The 15,519-nt window shown below is 39.0% G+C and overlaps 1 protein-coding gene across 1 annotated transcript in view; it reads left to right on the forward strand.

Annotated features, from left to right (window-relative positions):
- Window positions 1–15,519, forward strand: part of MTA3 (metastasis associated 1 family member 3) — a gene marked incomplete at its 3' end in the record, with an annotated part of 132,582 nt that overhangs the window by 108,223 nt on the left and 8,840 nt on the right. The window contains exon 18 of the mRNA XM_082276670.1: window positions 6,941–7,095. Coding sequence (XP_082132796.1) covers window positions 6,941–7,095 — 155 coding nt within the window. The remainder of the gene's footprint in view (window positions 1–6,940; window positions 7,096–15,519) is intronic.

Raw genomic sequence — 15,519 nt, forward strand, 5'->3', positions numbered from 1 at the left:
ATATCACATGAGTCAGAGCACATTTAAAGTTCAGAACAATAGCTGAGTAATTTCTTGCATCACATTCCTCAGAGGCCAGTCTCTGACTTTAGCTTGGGTTTGATAATTTGGGTTCCAGAAATAGGTAAATGTTTAAGGGGACAGATACACCTTCAAAAATGAGATTAGAAAGTTTTATTTAAAAAAATGTCATGCCCTTAGTGTCTATCTTGCATTTTTATAGGGTGAGAAATGTTGTCGGTCTCTTTCTGTTTCAAACTCATAACAAAAGTTAGGTAAGGGCTGAACAACAATTCACACAAAGAAAACCTTCCTCTGACAGGGAATGATTGATGCCTATCCTGTGTTTGAGGAGAGGGCTTTCTGCTTCTGGAGAAAGGCCAGTTTTTGGGGCGAGTGTTGAAATTTTAGAATAAACCCCAGCAAATCATGACATCAGCTTGTTTGTTTCCATTCCTACAGTTTTTAGGGTGTCCCGTCAAGTTCAGTTACCTCTTCTGTATGTACAGCATTTGTGGGACATGTAAATTCCCACATGGATTTCTTGACTCTGCAGGGCATAAAAGGTTAATATAGTTCATTGTCCTTATCGTCAATGGTCATTAATAATCCAGTGCAAATGAATTATAAATAGGTAAGGACTAGAGATCACAACCTTTCAAAATAGTAGAGATGTCTGGAAAAAGTGATATTTCTCTTTCCTGCTGGGTGGGATACAATCCTTGTTTGTCATGGATTTGTTTTAAATAGACATTTCAAAAGAAGATGCTCAGTTATTCAAGTGCATTCCTCTGCTATAAAATTTTGGAATGGATTGAAAAACTTTTCAATGTTTTTTCCATTCTGTATTGGTGTCAGGAAAAGAGCAGGACAATTGTGTTGAAGCTGGTGAACCCTTCACTCTGCTTTACCTGTACTCTTTTTGTCCTATTAATTGTACTCTGAAGATACTCAGTCTCTCTTTTCCATTAATGTACCAGAACAGTTCTATAAACTGACCCAAAAGAGTGGGGATTTTGCCTATATAATTTCTTTCTCACACCAAAACATGTCCAAACTTTTAAAGAGAGAAGGAAAAGGTTTTTAAATAGCTCAAGTTCTTGAGGTTCCTGTGTTGTGAACCTCTGCAGACCTCTGTGCTGACAACTCAGATGGCTGAGACCTCAGGCTAATGTTCTGCAGTCAGTGTGCAGTAATTGTTCATTGCACTTAAGTAAATAAAAGTAGAAATAAAAATAGGTATTCTGCTTAGAGAGAAATTGTTAGAGCAATGTCCGCTCTTCTCTGCAACTAAAGCATAACTGAATGTGTAAAAGAAAATTTTATTACTCCCCAGTGAGTATGTAGAAATTGTCAGTGAAACCAGAAAATATGCTATTCCTTGAATTACCAACACTATGAGATGATGCATTCAGTACAGATGTAGTAAAGGAATACTGCTGAGAGCCAATGTATAATGGCTGCTGCAATAGTTACTCCGAAATGAAGTCCCCTTTATTCTGACTGATTATGGTTATATTGTAACATAAAAAGTTAAAGCATGACCTTTAGTCATCAGAACATGAAAGTATCACAGCAAATTTGTATTACTGCCTTGGATGCTTTGATCTAAAAAAGCTTTTATCTTACCAAAGTGAAGTATTTGGTCTTTAAAGTTGCATCTATAGGTGGTGAAATAATGTAAGGCATTAAATCTGATCTTGTCTTGAAGATTCAGATTTATGTTAAAGCCAAAGCCAGCAAGTTATAGAGTGTAGTCTGCTAAAAAAACAAAGTGCAGTTTTTCTGAGAACATTACAAGAATTTTTCTTCTGTATATAAATGCAATGATACCCACCTGTTTTTTGTTTCAGATTCTTGTTCATAAAAATAAAAACCCAGAAAATAATTTCAGCATCTGTGTGATGGGAGGGAGAGGGAGGGCATGCTCTATGTTTTAACTATAAAATAAATTTCCTCTTATTCTGTGGATGGTTGCCTAGGTTAGTCTTTCATTACTAATTTACTGATTTCCATAAATAACTGTTTACTTCAAAATGATGCCTTCTGAGGCATGATTTATTCAGAGGTTATATAGCTCTTGTGTACCATCTATGACAAACAGGGACTATAAACTTTGCAGTATTTTGGCTCAGATGCTTTGGCAAGTTAGCTGTCATCTTTTAGGAGGGTTGTTTCTTTTGGGATTTTTTGGTGGTTTTCCCCCCTTGCACAGAAAAGTCATTGACTTAGATTTTCATCATTACAACAATTGTAGGTGTTTGTGAAAGGTTTGGTAGCAAATCCAGAGGTTCCAAAGTTACACTTGCTATGACTACTTGGTTATTTTCTTGTATATGATCTGTTGTTTGAAAATCTTTCATTTTTAATAGCCTTTGGGTTTTTAAATGAAATCCTATACCCAAAGTGGTTGTGTGCCTGCATGCTATTATCAACATTTGCGACTTCATGCTGAGTTAGGGTATTCATTTTTGCATTAATCTCACATTTCTATGAATAACTAAACCAGCCCCTAACCCTGATGCTCATTAAAGGTATAATGCTAATCCCTTTGGAAATAGGAATACTTCAGGTGTGGCAAAAGAGAATCAATACCTGATTTAAACTTAAAGTAATTCTAAACTTGTTTTAAATGATGTATTGTAGAATTAGGTCAATGCAAAATATAGGGAACAATATAGGGAACCATTTAATATGGGTTATTGCCAGTCATCTGAGCAAAGCTGATTTCTTCTAGCGACTTTTTTTCTCCTTGTAGAGAGCTTCTTTTGCTTGGCTTGATTTAAATTGATTTTTTTTTTTTTTTTAAGATGTAATAAAAAAGCTTTAAAATATCAATTTAAGGCATCGGGAATATTTTCATTTTTGAAACAATGGGGAAAACATTTGAAGTCCACTTAGGAATTTATGGTAGTTCAGTTAAACATTCCTTCAGCCATAGTACAAATGTTCACTGTTAGTTTTTACACTTTGAATGACTGTGGGTGTTATGTATTATTTTAAAGCTGGATGTCTTTTCAGACCTCAGTGTCTTTTCAGAATTTTTAGTGGCTCTCAATGAATAAATTCTTGGCCACTTATGTAGCAGTACAAATTGAGCAACTTATAGACAGGAACCTCAACTGTGATTTGGGATCTGAGTCCCATTTCTGAATTTGTACAGGATTCCTCTCCTGCCTTACCCTCATGTGTCTCAGTATTGTGCTTCTCTGGGAGCCAGTGAGGACAGGAGATTTACCCTTGTTAATAAAAATGCTGTGTTCAGTTGCCACTTTAATATAAGGTGGTTTTGGAATGGTATCCAGACTTCACTGGACTCGTAGATGCCACTGCAGCAGATATCATGTGTACAGTGATTCTATACAGCCAATTCCTTGGTTTCCCTGCCACAGCAAAGCCTTATGCCCACTGCACCTTGTGTTCAAAGACCTGGATTTACAGTTGTAACTCAGTGCTGCTGCTTCCAGAAGATTTGAGAGGGAGGAAGACATGTAACTTCTTCACGAAGGAATCTCCTGCATTCCTTGAACTTTGGAGGTATCTCAGTTGCCCGCTGTGAAATGAATGCAGATGGGAAATTCATGCGCCTGCCAGGCGAGTTTTGATGAGCAGCATTTGCAAGCAGCAGAGAAATGGATCAGCAGGGGACAGGTGAAGCTGTACAACAAACAGTCTTTACGTAAGCTCCTCCTTGTTGAAGACCCTGAAAAGATTGCCTTTGCTTTCTGAGGGTGTGTTCGGTCTTGCAGCATGGACACCACCTGCTGGACAGGGGAGATTCTTTCCAGAGGTAGCCCCCTGCTGACTTAAAATTTGTGTTCTTTACTGGATGTAACTTTGCCTGAATCAGAACTCCCTTTGTCTTGAGAAGTTTTTTCTTTCAAGTGCACTCAGATGTTTTTCTCCTGATGTCTTTTGAGCATGGAACAATTTTGTCCTAGAGGAACAAGAGATCTCAGTGAATGTACTCAGACTGAGATGAAGAACTTGGGAGGAAGGAGTCACTCAGCATGGAGGAAGATTTGTCCAAAATGCAGACTGCTGATGCAGGTGCTGCTCAGTTGTGCCCCTGGTATGCAGACCCTTAGCACCAGTGGCTCTGTTGCAAACTCACAGCACAGCTCATTAGTGATGTACACTGTCAGAATCAAAGCACCAGCAGCTGCTTGCACACGGTGGCATGGCAAGGAAATTACTGAAGCTTGCTGCAAGCAGGGTTTTAAATGAGAAGGAATTCTTTGGTAGCACAGGGAATATTCCCTAGGCTTTCATAACCTTTCTGGCATAACTGTGTGCTAGGGGGGAAGATTTGAATTCATCATCATCATAAAAGAAAAGCATTTAACGAGTACTTTGTATGAAAGTTCATTTTGCTCTTGGTGTTGATATTAGTGTGACAGTGGCATTGAATGCTCATTTTCATACACACTGGTGAATATATTTTTTGAGAGGAGCTAATGAACTGATTGCCTGGTCAAGAGCTTCAATTGTTTTTATTAACTTGAAATTAATGTGGTCCCTGGCACAGACTGGAGAAAAATGATCTTATTTTCTCTTGTCCTTATGTGAAATGTAATTAATTTCTTCAAATAGCTTGAAAGGGCTGGGATAGAAGGGAAATAAAAGAGAAAATTCTAACCAATTTGATGCAACAGAAATGAGGTTATATTGTAAGCGTTGTGTCATTTTCTATAATGTTATCTCTTGCCTGGAATGAGGGTTAGGGGCTAATAAAAGTAGAAAAAACAGAAGTTCAGAATTAGTTGCAATATCTGGCTCTGCCAGGGGAAAAAGTATTGTGAAAAGACAAGTACTTTTTCCATCAGGTTTCACTGTTTTTCAGAGTTTATGCCATAGGAAATACACTTTTTGTACCTTGTATATTTCCTGAACATTTTTTGCCTGCACTTCTTATTTTGACTAAAGGAAACATTCAGTGGTGTATTAGAAAGCAGCCTGGGAAAAGATCAGAACCATTATATAAGATAAATTAAACCCATTATTGACGAGGGAAGCACAACAAAAAATATACCACTGGAGCCCTTGAATGTTGTGTGTGGCACTGGCAACTGCCAGCTACAAATCCTGAGTGGGAAATCTGATGTGTGGCAATGTTTTCCATGCATGACTTCTTACTCTCTTTTTGAGCACTACCCACTTTGTACAAGAAGAGATCAGCAGTTAAAAACCTTAATGAATTTCTGATTCCATGGCACCTATGTACTTTATCCTGAATTTATTCTAAATAACAGCTGAATTACTTTTAGTAACATGTCTTTTAGGTCTTTTCCCCCACCAAAGCCAATACAAAATAATATGTGAAAGCCAAACTGCAGTCTAGGCACTGAATGAAAAAATGGGAAAAAATTGGGTAAATATTTAAAAAGGCTACAAAGATAGATTTATGACCCTGTGTGCAACAACAACTAAATTCACCCTAAATCTTTGTTTTTAAGACAAAATAAAATAGTTTAGCTCTAAGAGAGATTTCTATGTGAATCACTCACTTTTGATGTCTTGTTTCTCCTCTTCTGGTTTGGTTTCTTTACATGAGATCTAAGGAATCACAGAGGAGATGGCTCAGTTACTCACAGTAGCATAATAAATACTGGAATTTTCTGTCTGATGCATAAAATTTGTCCTGCTGGAGAGAGCAAATGGTGTGGATCAGGGTGTGGTGAAAGTTGTGTCAGAATGTGAATAGAATGCTTTGAATGTGAGTGTAAGAATTGTTCAGAAAAAATGATGCCCTTGTTTATCTTTTCTGGCTTTTATGTTTTTGTGACATGATTTAAGAGATCAGCTCTGTGCTCTGTTCTGCTGGTCTTTGTGGGTGCTACCAGCCCCTTCCTTACTCAGTGATGGTGGTGTTGGTGCCCTAATTAGGGGGTACTCCCACCAATGTCCAGCACTGTGTGCATTATAGGAATGTTACAAAAATGCTACCAGTAATGTGGAATACTGGTATTATTTCACCAAGAAAATAGTACTTCTTCCTAAGAAACACGATGTTGAATCCATGGGAGATAGAGTAAGCAAATTTTCATCTCTGTATAATGTCTCCTATCATATCTGTTTTCATCCAATTTTTGTTAATTAGTGCTGCTGCTAATCAATTATGTGGGAAACAAGATTAAGATTTCCAAGACTAGTATTTTTGTCATGGTGTATTCTTCCAAAACATTTCCTACAAATGATGCAGAAAACATTTTCATTCTCTCCTCATGTGTCAGAAGGCAGCTTCTCCTGTTAGATCTGAGTACTTGCACAATTACTCCAGGTAAAGGTTTAGTGGAAAATTAATGCATTGTTTTCTGTTTAATGTTATCAGTTATGGAATGAATGCAGATGTATTTCAGGTAGCTCTAACTACCTAAGTAACTAAACCTAAGAACCATGGCACCAGCATGGTGATATAAACTTTTGTTTTCCTGCTTCCATTCAGGTAAGCAGCAGGACCAAACCACTTGTCTTACTCAGTGACTTCTATTTAAAAGGAAAGACAGGCAGAGTAAGGACATGCAAAGTGAGAAGTATGAATTTTTTGAAATTAGCTTAGTGCCATACTTGGATGAAAAAATAGGTCTTGTGTCTCATTGCTTGGAACGTTAGGGTTTTTTGCTCAGAAAATGTTAATTCTCTCCTAAAAGCAATGAGTTTCTGTTTCTGAACTGCTTAGTTCATAGCATTGATTCATGCCTCAAGATCTTTTTGTATAAAATGGCATTAGCAATAGTTAATTTAGTTTTTAAAGAGCTTTAAGACCTATGCATAAAACATGTCAATGGGCACAGGTTGGTTGTTATCTTACCCCCAGGTACAGGCTGGGGCCGATGAGCTGGGTTTTGAGACGTGTGTAGGCTGCCCTGTACAGCAGAATTTGGTAATGGAATTATGCTTCTTCTCAGACAAACACCTTTCCCTTTTATTATCATTTCAGCACGCTGCTCCCCACATCCACATGACTAATGGTAAGGCCTTGCAAGCCAGTGCAAGTGCCATTAAGACAAGCACCATTCCAGTGATCAAGAGACAGAGGCAAAATTGGCTCGATGCTTCAGATGATGGTTTCTTTATAGCTACAGAAGAGACCAGGTAAGAAAAATGAAACCTTAGCAGGGAATGAGGCTTCACTGCATACGTGCTACTGATCCAATATTTCAGTAACAGTTTTGACATTATTATCTGAGGTCACATTACAGCAGAGACCAATTTTTGGTACAAGCCAAACTTTGCATCTTCTATCTACTAATATTATCAGCATTTTATTAATGAGACTTAGTGCTACTTCTCTGTGGCAAAGATTAGAACTTTTAAATTAACACTGATTGTGGTTTATCTACAATGATGTTTAGGGCACCTCTGATCATTCAGCAAAATATAAATGCATCTGCAATGTAGGTTATCCTCTAAAATTTTCAGAACTTCAGAAATAGTACACAGTGGAGAAATATATAGCTGATAGCATCTTTCCAGGCGAGAAGTTGGTTTCCTTTAAAAGCAACGGAGATAATAATCTCCATCACCCTTTCATTTACAGATTAATTGGTAAAATTTAATGAGCTTTTGCTTTTTCCAAAAAGGCTTGATATCATGGAAGAGTCACTAGTTTTCTGGAGGTTCCTCTGTTCTGTTCTTTTCTTCCCCTGTCTGGCCATTCCCTGATTTATTTCAGATTAAGAGAAGAAGTTGCAGTCTGTTTTTGTAAACTGTGTTTGCTGGGCCTGTTATTTAAAAACCTTTAATATCTTGCTTAATTACAGCAAGCTACATCAGACTGTTCCTCACTTCTGTGATTATTTCACAAGCCTAGAAAAGCTGGTAGTTGAAGAAAAATGTAAATAATAAAAAGAGGGAAGGGAAAGAACATATGCAAATGTAGAGATAACCAAGGAAACTGTGCATGTTTAATCCCATTAATGGCAGATTCAGCTAGGAGAGTTAACATACTAGCACATGATAATTTGGTGGTTATTTCAACATAATTGATTATGGCACCTTTTTTTTTTTTTTTTTTTTAATGAGGAATGCAACAATTCAGAGAGAGTGGTAAGAGGATGATGAGCTGATGAGCTCTTAGGCTTCTGATTCCAGCCCAGATTGATGGCATTTTGAAAATTGTTTGATACAAAGACCTTAGTAATATCAGCCTAATCCCTAGCAATTGGATCCTGAAAGTGAGACTGGTTACCTTTTGAAGTTTTAGAATTTTCAATTTAATTTTTTCCCAATGTTATAGACAAACACCTGTCAAAAGATGAGAAGAGTCTTACATGGGCAGTGATCTCCCCACTTATCTCACAGGCAGACCAAATAACTTACCTGGACTAGAGATTTAAATTTTAGGTGAAGTGTAGTGAGATGAGTCCTGGCTTTGCAAATCACTCATCCATGACAGCTCTGCTTGTTCCCATCCTAGGAAATCCCCTTCCCTGCTCCCAGGGCTGCAGACACCATACCCAGGCCAGGGAGCAAGCAGAGGTACCACTGTTTGTGGTTCTGCAGCCAGGGTGGGGTGCAAACAAGGGTCTTAGTCCTCAGGGGTCTGTGTCTGCTGCTCTTCTCCAGTAATGAACAGTTTAAAGAGTAACATTTGAAACCTCCTGGTATGGGGAACACAGGGAAGTTGGACCTCACTGATACTCCTCAAACAAGCAGGTACCTGAACATGTGCTGCTGCATCACTCTGGCAGGTGCTGGAGCAGCACAGCAGAGAATGCTTGTTACCCTTGGAAACTCTGTTTCACAGGAGATCTGTTCCTTGTCTTTCACAGGGCTTTTCCATTCTTTCTTAGTTTTTTTTGTATTTTCCTGTCCTCATACCATCCCCATCGATTCCTTCCCTCAGCTGTGCCTTCTCCTTTCTAATTTTTTTCCTTTGATTCCTTTCACCTTTACTTTGTGATTATTTAGAGATGGGGTAGCTTGTTCTCCTCTGGGCTCTGAAAGTCTCCAGCCTTCAGAGCTTCAAGTGGAAAGCACTGCCTGGTTCTGCTGCTAGGAATGCCCTAATGTCCAAGACAACAATTAAATGCTCTGTTCTTTGAGGGCAGGTGGAGGCAGAGAGCAGTCCCTGACAGGCAACCTGCCCTGTGATAGGAGATCACACAGCTCAGCACTGCCAGGACAGAGTTGAACACAATATAATTGCCATGGAAAGAGACATTTAGGGAGATGTTTGAAAAAGCAGCACACAATTTACCCAGTCCTGACACAGAATGGAAAAATAAAAAAAGTAGCCAATCAGAATGAGCTGCCAGGGAGAAACCATTAAGTTCTGAACATGTTCTGAACACTCAGCTCAGAAATAATTGCCCCATCTAAGGTCACAACTGGTTCTTTAGGGAACTTTTTTTGTGCTCCATCAGGATCCAATCTGTTTTATCAGGTGAATTTGTTCATTAAAAATACATATGAGAGAGACACATGATAATTATAGCAAAAGGAAAAATATTTTTCAGAGTAATTGAAGCCTGCAAAAAGGAAAATATTTTTCAGTATAATTTTTTTTTGCAACAGTCCACAACAATTTTAATTTCCCTGTCCTAAAATATTTCTTTTTGTCTAGTGAATTAATGTTTAAGATGCACATTTCTATAAAACATCAAGTAGGGAGTCTAGAGTGTAAATTTTCACAGAAATTTAGCTTTAAGAGCCTATACTATAATAGACTGTTGATATTGGCTGAGAAAAAAAAGAGTAATAATATTGCTTCTAGACTAAATGAGGTACCAGTCTATTTCATGCTAATCAAACCAAAGATGGGCATGAGCATTCTAAATGTTACATTCATCAATAGATAAGGTGAATATATGTATGTATGACTCCATTTTAGAAGAAATTTTTAATAATATTAATTTTTAACAATCACCCTTTCCTCTCTGAATTTAAGCAGTATTTCTGTAAAGTTAACTCTTGTGTATCTAATTGCTCACAGATTTGAGATATTTGTAGCAACAGATATGTAGGGAGTGAAATACGAAGAGCAGTGAAAATAACTCTGGGAATTATATATCATCTAAGCTTTCCAGGGTAACCCTTGGAGTTACTCTAGAATTTTAGGGCAGTGCCCTTCCCTCTACACTCAGGCCACAGTTCAACAATGACTGCAGGTATCCGCGAAAATTAGTGTGAGCATATGTATCATAGAAACACGAGGACTGGAATTTACATCTGAAGTTCAACAAATTTTTAGGTGCTAATCTGCCCTTCAGAGTAGAACAGGAATGTATTTCACATCAGTTGAAATGCACATCCTCATACATTTCAGCTGTGGGGGGTTTTTTTAAGTTGTAGCTATTTGAAAGCCATTTCCTCCCCCGCTGTTTATCAGTAGCTGCACATCTGGGGAAAAATGGCAGCAGAACTCCCATTTGTGTTTCCCTCTCTCCCAGCCCCATTGCCTCTGCAGAGCTGGGCTGCACCTTAACATGGTGCTGAGCCCCAGTCATTACAGCCCTCGGCCACTTTGGTGAAGAGACAGAGTTTTTCCATCTGTCTGCATGTTAGTGCCTTGAAGGGATCATCCTCGTGAATTTTGCTATATGGATATGTGGATGCCCCTCTGAATACCTGTCAGCAGGCTCAGTGAGTTTTGCCAGTAAATACAGAGGTCCCAGTTTTGCTTTTTCATCTCTGGTGACAAGCTGCACTCTCCATTCTAAACCCTCCCCGATGCCTGTGTGAGACCAGCTCCCATGGGATTTCCCTGCCTCTGTTCAGTCACAAGCTCACAGCAGGGATCAATCTAGGCAGAAAACCACATGGCAGTTCGAGAACACTTACCTTCTGACATTGCATCATAATTTTATGTTGATCTTTACTGCGTTTAATATTTTTGTATTTTTCTTCATTCTTATCCTTTTCAAATTAAAAAGAAATTCTCATTCCCTGCTGTGAAATAACTTGCTCAAGATTTTATTCTAAAGTGGAAATCTGTTTACACAATTCATTGAAAAAGTCACTCTTTAAAGAGCCTCACGTTTATCATTGCTCACCAAAAGAATTATTTCTTTTTAATATCCTTAGATATTAGTTGCTAGGGCCCTCCTAGCACTAAGTGTATGCTTTAGGATAAGCCAGAAGTTTCCTAACTGTAAAAGCATTTTATTCATTCTTTATACTAAATCACCTTTGCTTTAAGAAAGTTTTTTGGGCTAGCTGTGATGTGGATTCTATTGTAGGCCCAAGTAGAGGTCAACAGACCAAAATTACCATATTGTGTGGAACTAGATTCTTTATACAGAATCACTATTCTGGGAGTTAATAATTGAAAAAAATGGAACAGTTCACATTACAGTCTTCAGAAGTTTAATAAAAATGTAATGTATTGGCTTAATATATCTTGAATTATATACGATATAAACATAATCTTTGAGTAAAATTAATAATATTACTGTTGAACCATTCAATGTCAAGGGGAATATATCTATTGATTAAAACTTTTCTTACCAATTCTAGGTATGCAGTGTGCCTATATTTCCTATACACACGCTCTGTCCCTAACAGAGTGCATGTGCATGCCAATAATCACACTTGTATAGGGACAGCTAAAACACTGGTTGGTAAATGATTTTTTTTTTTTCCCCAGCATTTGCATTATAAGAAATGCGTGGAAATGTTTGGCTGACTGCATTATAGCAGCGGATTCTATATGCTTTCCCTTCATGGGCCAAAAAGCATATTTGCATATAGATCTGCAGTTGAATGACTCAATGCTTGTTTCCTTTCAGTGCTGAAGCAGTTAGAAACCTTCTCACGGTAAGTGCATCTCCATTGGGAATGAGTTAACTGCAACTGCTGAAATTAGAACGTGATCTTTAGCTGTTACCAGCAGACATGGCTTCCTTTTTTTGCTGATAAAAATGATTTGAGAGGCATCCCTGTGGCAGCATTATGTAGGCAATTTTCGTATCCCTCACTTCATGTTCTGTCTCCAAAAGGAAAAAGCTTCCCTTGATTTGTTGAGATGCTACATAAGGATATCACAATTGCTGTGATAATTACCTGGTACCACTCATTTTTATTTATGCATGTCTCATAGCACACACAAAAAAGCTTAAAAACCAAAGTTGCATGTTGAGAAAGAAGAGAATGTGAGGCTGACAACCAGCTGCTGCAGAATGTTGAGTCTTGCCATGCTGTCAGTGGTCTGCTTCTCTTGCAGAAGAGGGGGAGAGCCATGCTAGTGCTCAAAGCCCTCCGTGCTCCTGCACATGCTGCTGGCCCTCTCTGCAGTGCAGCTTTATCCGTGGAAACCCTAACCTGTACCTTGGAACACAAACTGAACCCCTGTGAGAACCAAAGCCCGAGTTAAGAGTTGTGGGTGACCTGCCCCTGCCCCCTCTCTCTCCCACGTGCGCTGTAATCCATGCACAGTGCTTGCATTGCAGCACGCTGCCGGGAGAAAAAGGAAAGCTGGAGGAGTAAGGCTTCAGTGCCGGGGGTCTGACACATGGTGCAGAGCTGCAGATCTACATCCGAGCCAGAGCTCCAGTGTTCATTGCTCTGCTCCTTCTTCCTCCTCACGTGTGCAATTCCTACCACACAAATGTCCATGGGTACGTTTACTCTTTCTTTTCTAGCTGGCCCCAGCTGTGCAAAAAAATTTGTGCACCAAACCAAAAAACCATATTTTTGACCTCTGCTTTTCATAAAGATGAGGCACCTTGATTTGAATTGGGATCCTGGTTTTGAGCTACTCCATACTTGGATCCTGGCCTAGTGTATTTTCACTTCTTACCTGCATGGCACCATGGCCTTTAGACCCCAGTCCTGCAACCAGCTGCAAGAAGATGCCTGGCTGCACTCTTGGAGCATCAGCTGCAAGCCTGAGAATATGATGCACCAGCTCTCTAACAAAAAACCGTATCAGTCTCTAAGGATGTCATTTTCTGGTTCCTTTACTTCTGTTGTATTATATAGTTGTTATACATCTTGAAAAGCAGGGATTACAGAATATATACCTTAGAATTCTGTTTAATCTCTGCTGATAGGATTGCAAATATCTTATTGATTGGTTATATCTGAGCCCAGGTGAACTGACAGTTCTCTCCAGTCACCATGACGATACTGTGTGAGGAATTTGGGGAGAAACTGGCCTTGCTACAGTTTAGGAGCCATCCTACTTGGTTAACTCCCATTCAAAGCTGTTGTATGCTCATGAGAGAGCATAATATTTTCTGTGAGATGTTATTTTGACCTTATTTTGTGTGGGCTATTCATGAATGCTGCGCACTGTTCACACCTTATAAATCACACTTTTCTGAGCCCCAGCTGAGGTACTGTGATACAGAATCACAAGCAGCAGTGTAGAAACTAGATCATAATCTCTTGCCAGTCATTTCCCATTGAGCAGGTTTCATGGGTCTAAAGACATTTTCTTTCAATATTTACCTTCATGAGTTTCTCCTGTTGGATCCTTTATAGTACCTACTAAATCAAAGTAACACTATTGTGATAATACAAATGTTTGTTTTTAAAAGCAGGTTCATTCCGTGGAACTAAAACAACTCATTTGAAGAATGTGAATATTTTTTTTCATTTGAGGAATCATAGCTATATGCAAGGAAAACATGTACACAAAACCCCCTCAGAGCTCTGTATAAGTTGTGCCAATGGATAGTGCTGGGAGGTTGGAAGAACCCATAGTGGTATGGGGTTTGCTTTATCAGTCCTCAGAACAAATGAAATACAATCATGCTGGTTTGGAGCTATGTATTAATCTTCTCACAGCTTAAAATGGAGTTTCAATGGCATTGCAGTAAGTTACTTGCCCTGTTTAAAGCCACATGGTAGTGGAAGGATGTTGCAGTGTTTGGAGTGCTTACTTAGGACTTGGGAAGACATGATTCAGCTCCCTGCTGCCTCAAAGACTTCCCATGAAACTTCAAGCAGGTCTTTTAAGTCTGTATCTCCAAGCATTTATATACCTAACTACTCAAATCAAAATTAAGAATGTGCTTAAGCACTTGCTTGAAGATTTGGAGGCAAAGAACAGGTAACTCCTGTTCTTTGCCTGAAGAGTCAGATGAAGCCTTCTCGTTCTTCCAGAGGGCCGCTCCACACGGAGGTGTGAAGGTCAGAAGCCTTACAGGGGATCTTCTTTCAGAGAAACCTCTTTACCTTTACTGGTAATAAAGTCTCATGGAAATGCCACTCGCAGGAGTCCAGGAGCTGTTGACTGAAACTGGATGATTTGTTAGTTTCAGAGCTGTCTCCACTGGTTAGCAGGTAAAAATTAATTAGCACACAGCTTTGGTGATGACCGCAGGGAGGCTGAGGCTAGGAACAGATGGCTGTAAATGACCTAGTTACTGCTGCCTGAAAAGTCACACCTTTGGCTTGTGTGAAATGATCCTGCCCTGTTGTGAGCAGAAATTCAAATATGCTGCCTCTCCAGGGGGGCTTAGATACCAAAGTTTGCTTTGTAATTGCATCTTAGGTCGGAACTTGAATGTGGTTAATTCACACGACTCAGCTAAGAAACAAAGGCACATTTAGAAGGGTCACTCAGCCACGTGCAGTCTTCTCCACTGCCTTTGACAAATGTTCTCTCACATTCAGACAGTAGGTGCAGAAATAGCCAGAAAATTTTATATTTGGGAAGGAAAACACAATTTCTAAAATGAGCCTTTTTGTAAAATTTTGCTGTCTTGGGAAACTTGGGAGAGAAAGAAAACCCCAACAACTTATATGAAATACAGGGACGATTAGTGCATTAAGGATTGTCTTAAATGTATGTGTTGGTGGAGAAGCTCCTGTATAAGCACTTGACTTTTCCAAAAACCTTGTTTGCTTTGCTAGACCTTCCAGACCCAATTCAGCAAAGCCCTTCAACCCATTCCTGACTCCCACTGAGCACAGTCCATCAGCTAGAGTACATCACCTAGTCCCCAACGCACCCTGTATGTCTGAAGTTAAACTGGATTGCCATGCAGTTCTTTTAACCTGTTTCCTTACGATTCTTGACAAATTTTTAGTTTCCTGCAGTTGGCCATTTCAGAAGGTTTTCCTTCAGAATCTGTCTTTTGAGTTTGCACAGAGGATTTGATGGAGCTGAACCCCATCCTCTTTATCAAATGTTTTAACTGAAAGTCTTAGGGCTTAGCTTTTTGTTAGCTTGCTGCTTAGCTTTTTCCTAAATCCACATGCCCAGTGGGAATGTGTCATCTTGTAATATTTGGCCATCTTCTATTGTGGGAGTTAAAACCAATTTGGTATTGAACAAGAAGAGATTTTTCTATAAATAAGCATCTTTGTGTGGGGGAAGCCAATTTCTCTGTCAAAGACTTGGGAAACATACAAAGCAACAATAAAAATGTGAACTTGTCAGACCAACATACTCAAGTATCAAAGGAAAGATAGAGACACCATTAATTATACAATTGTTACCTATACTGAGGCTAGAGTAACATCAGCTTAGTTAGACTAAAATTAGTCCAATCTCACCATTCCTATGCCTAAACCATGGAGGTTTATCACATTAGATCTTAGATATTAATGATTGTAATCCCCAAA

The sequence above is a fragment of the Coloeus monedula genome, assembly GCF_965178545.1.
Source record: "Coloeus monedula genome assembly, chromosome: 2".
NCBI lineage: Eukaryota > Metazoa > Chordata > Aves > Passeriformes > Corvidae > Coloeus > Coloeus monedula.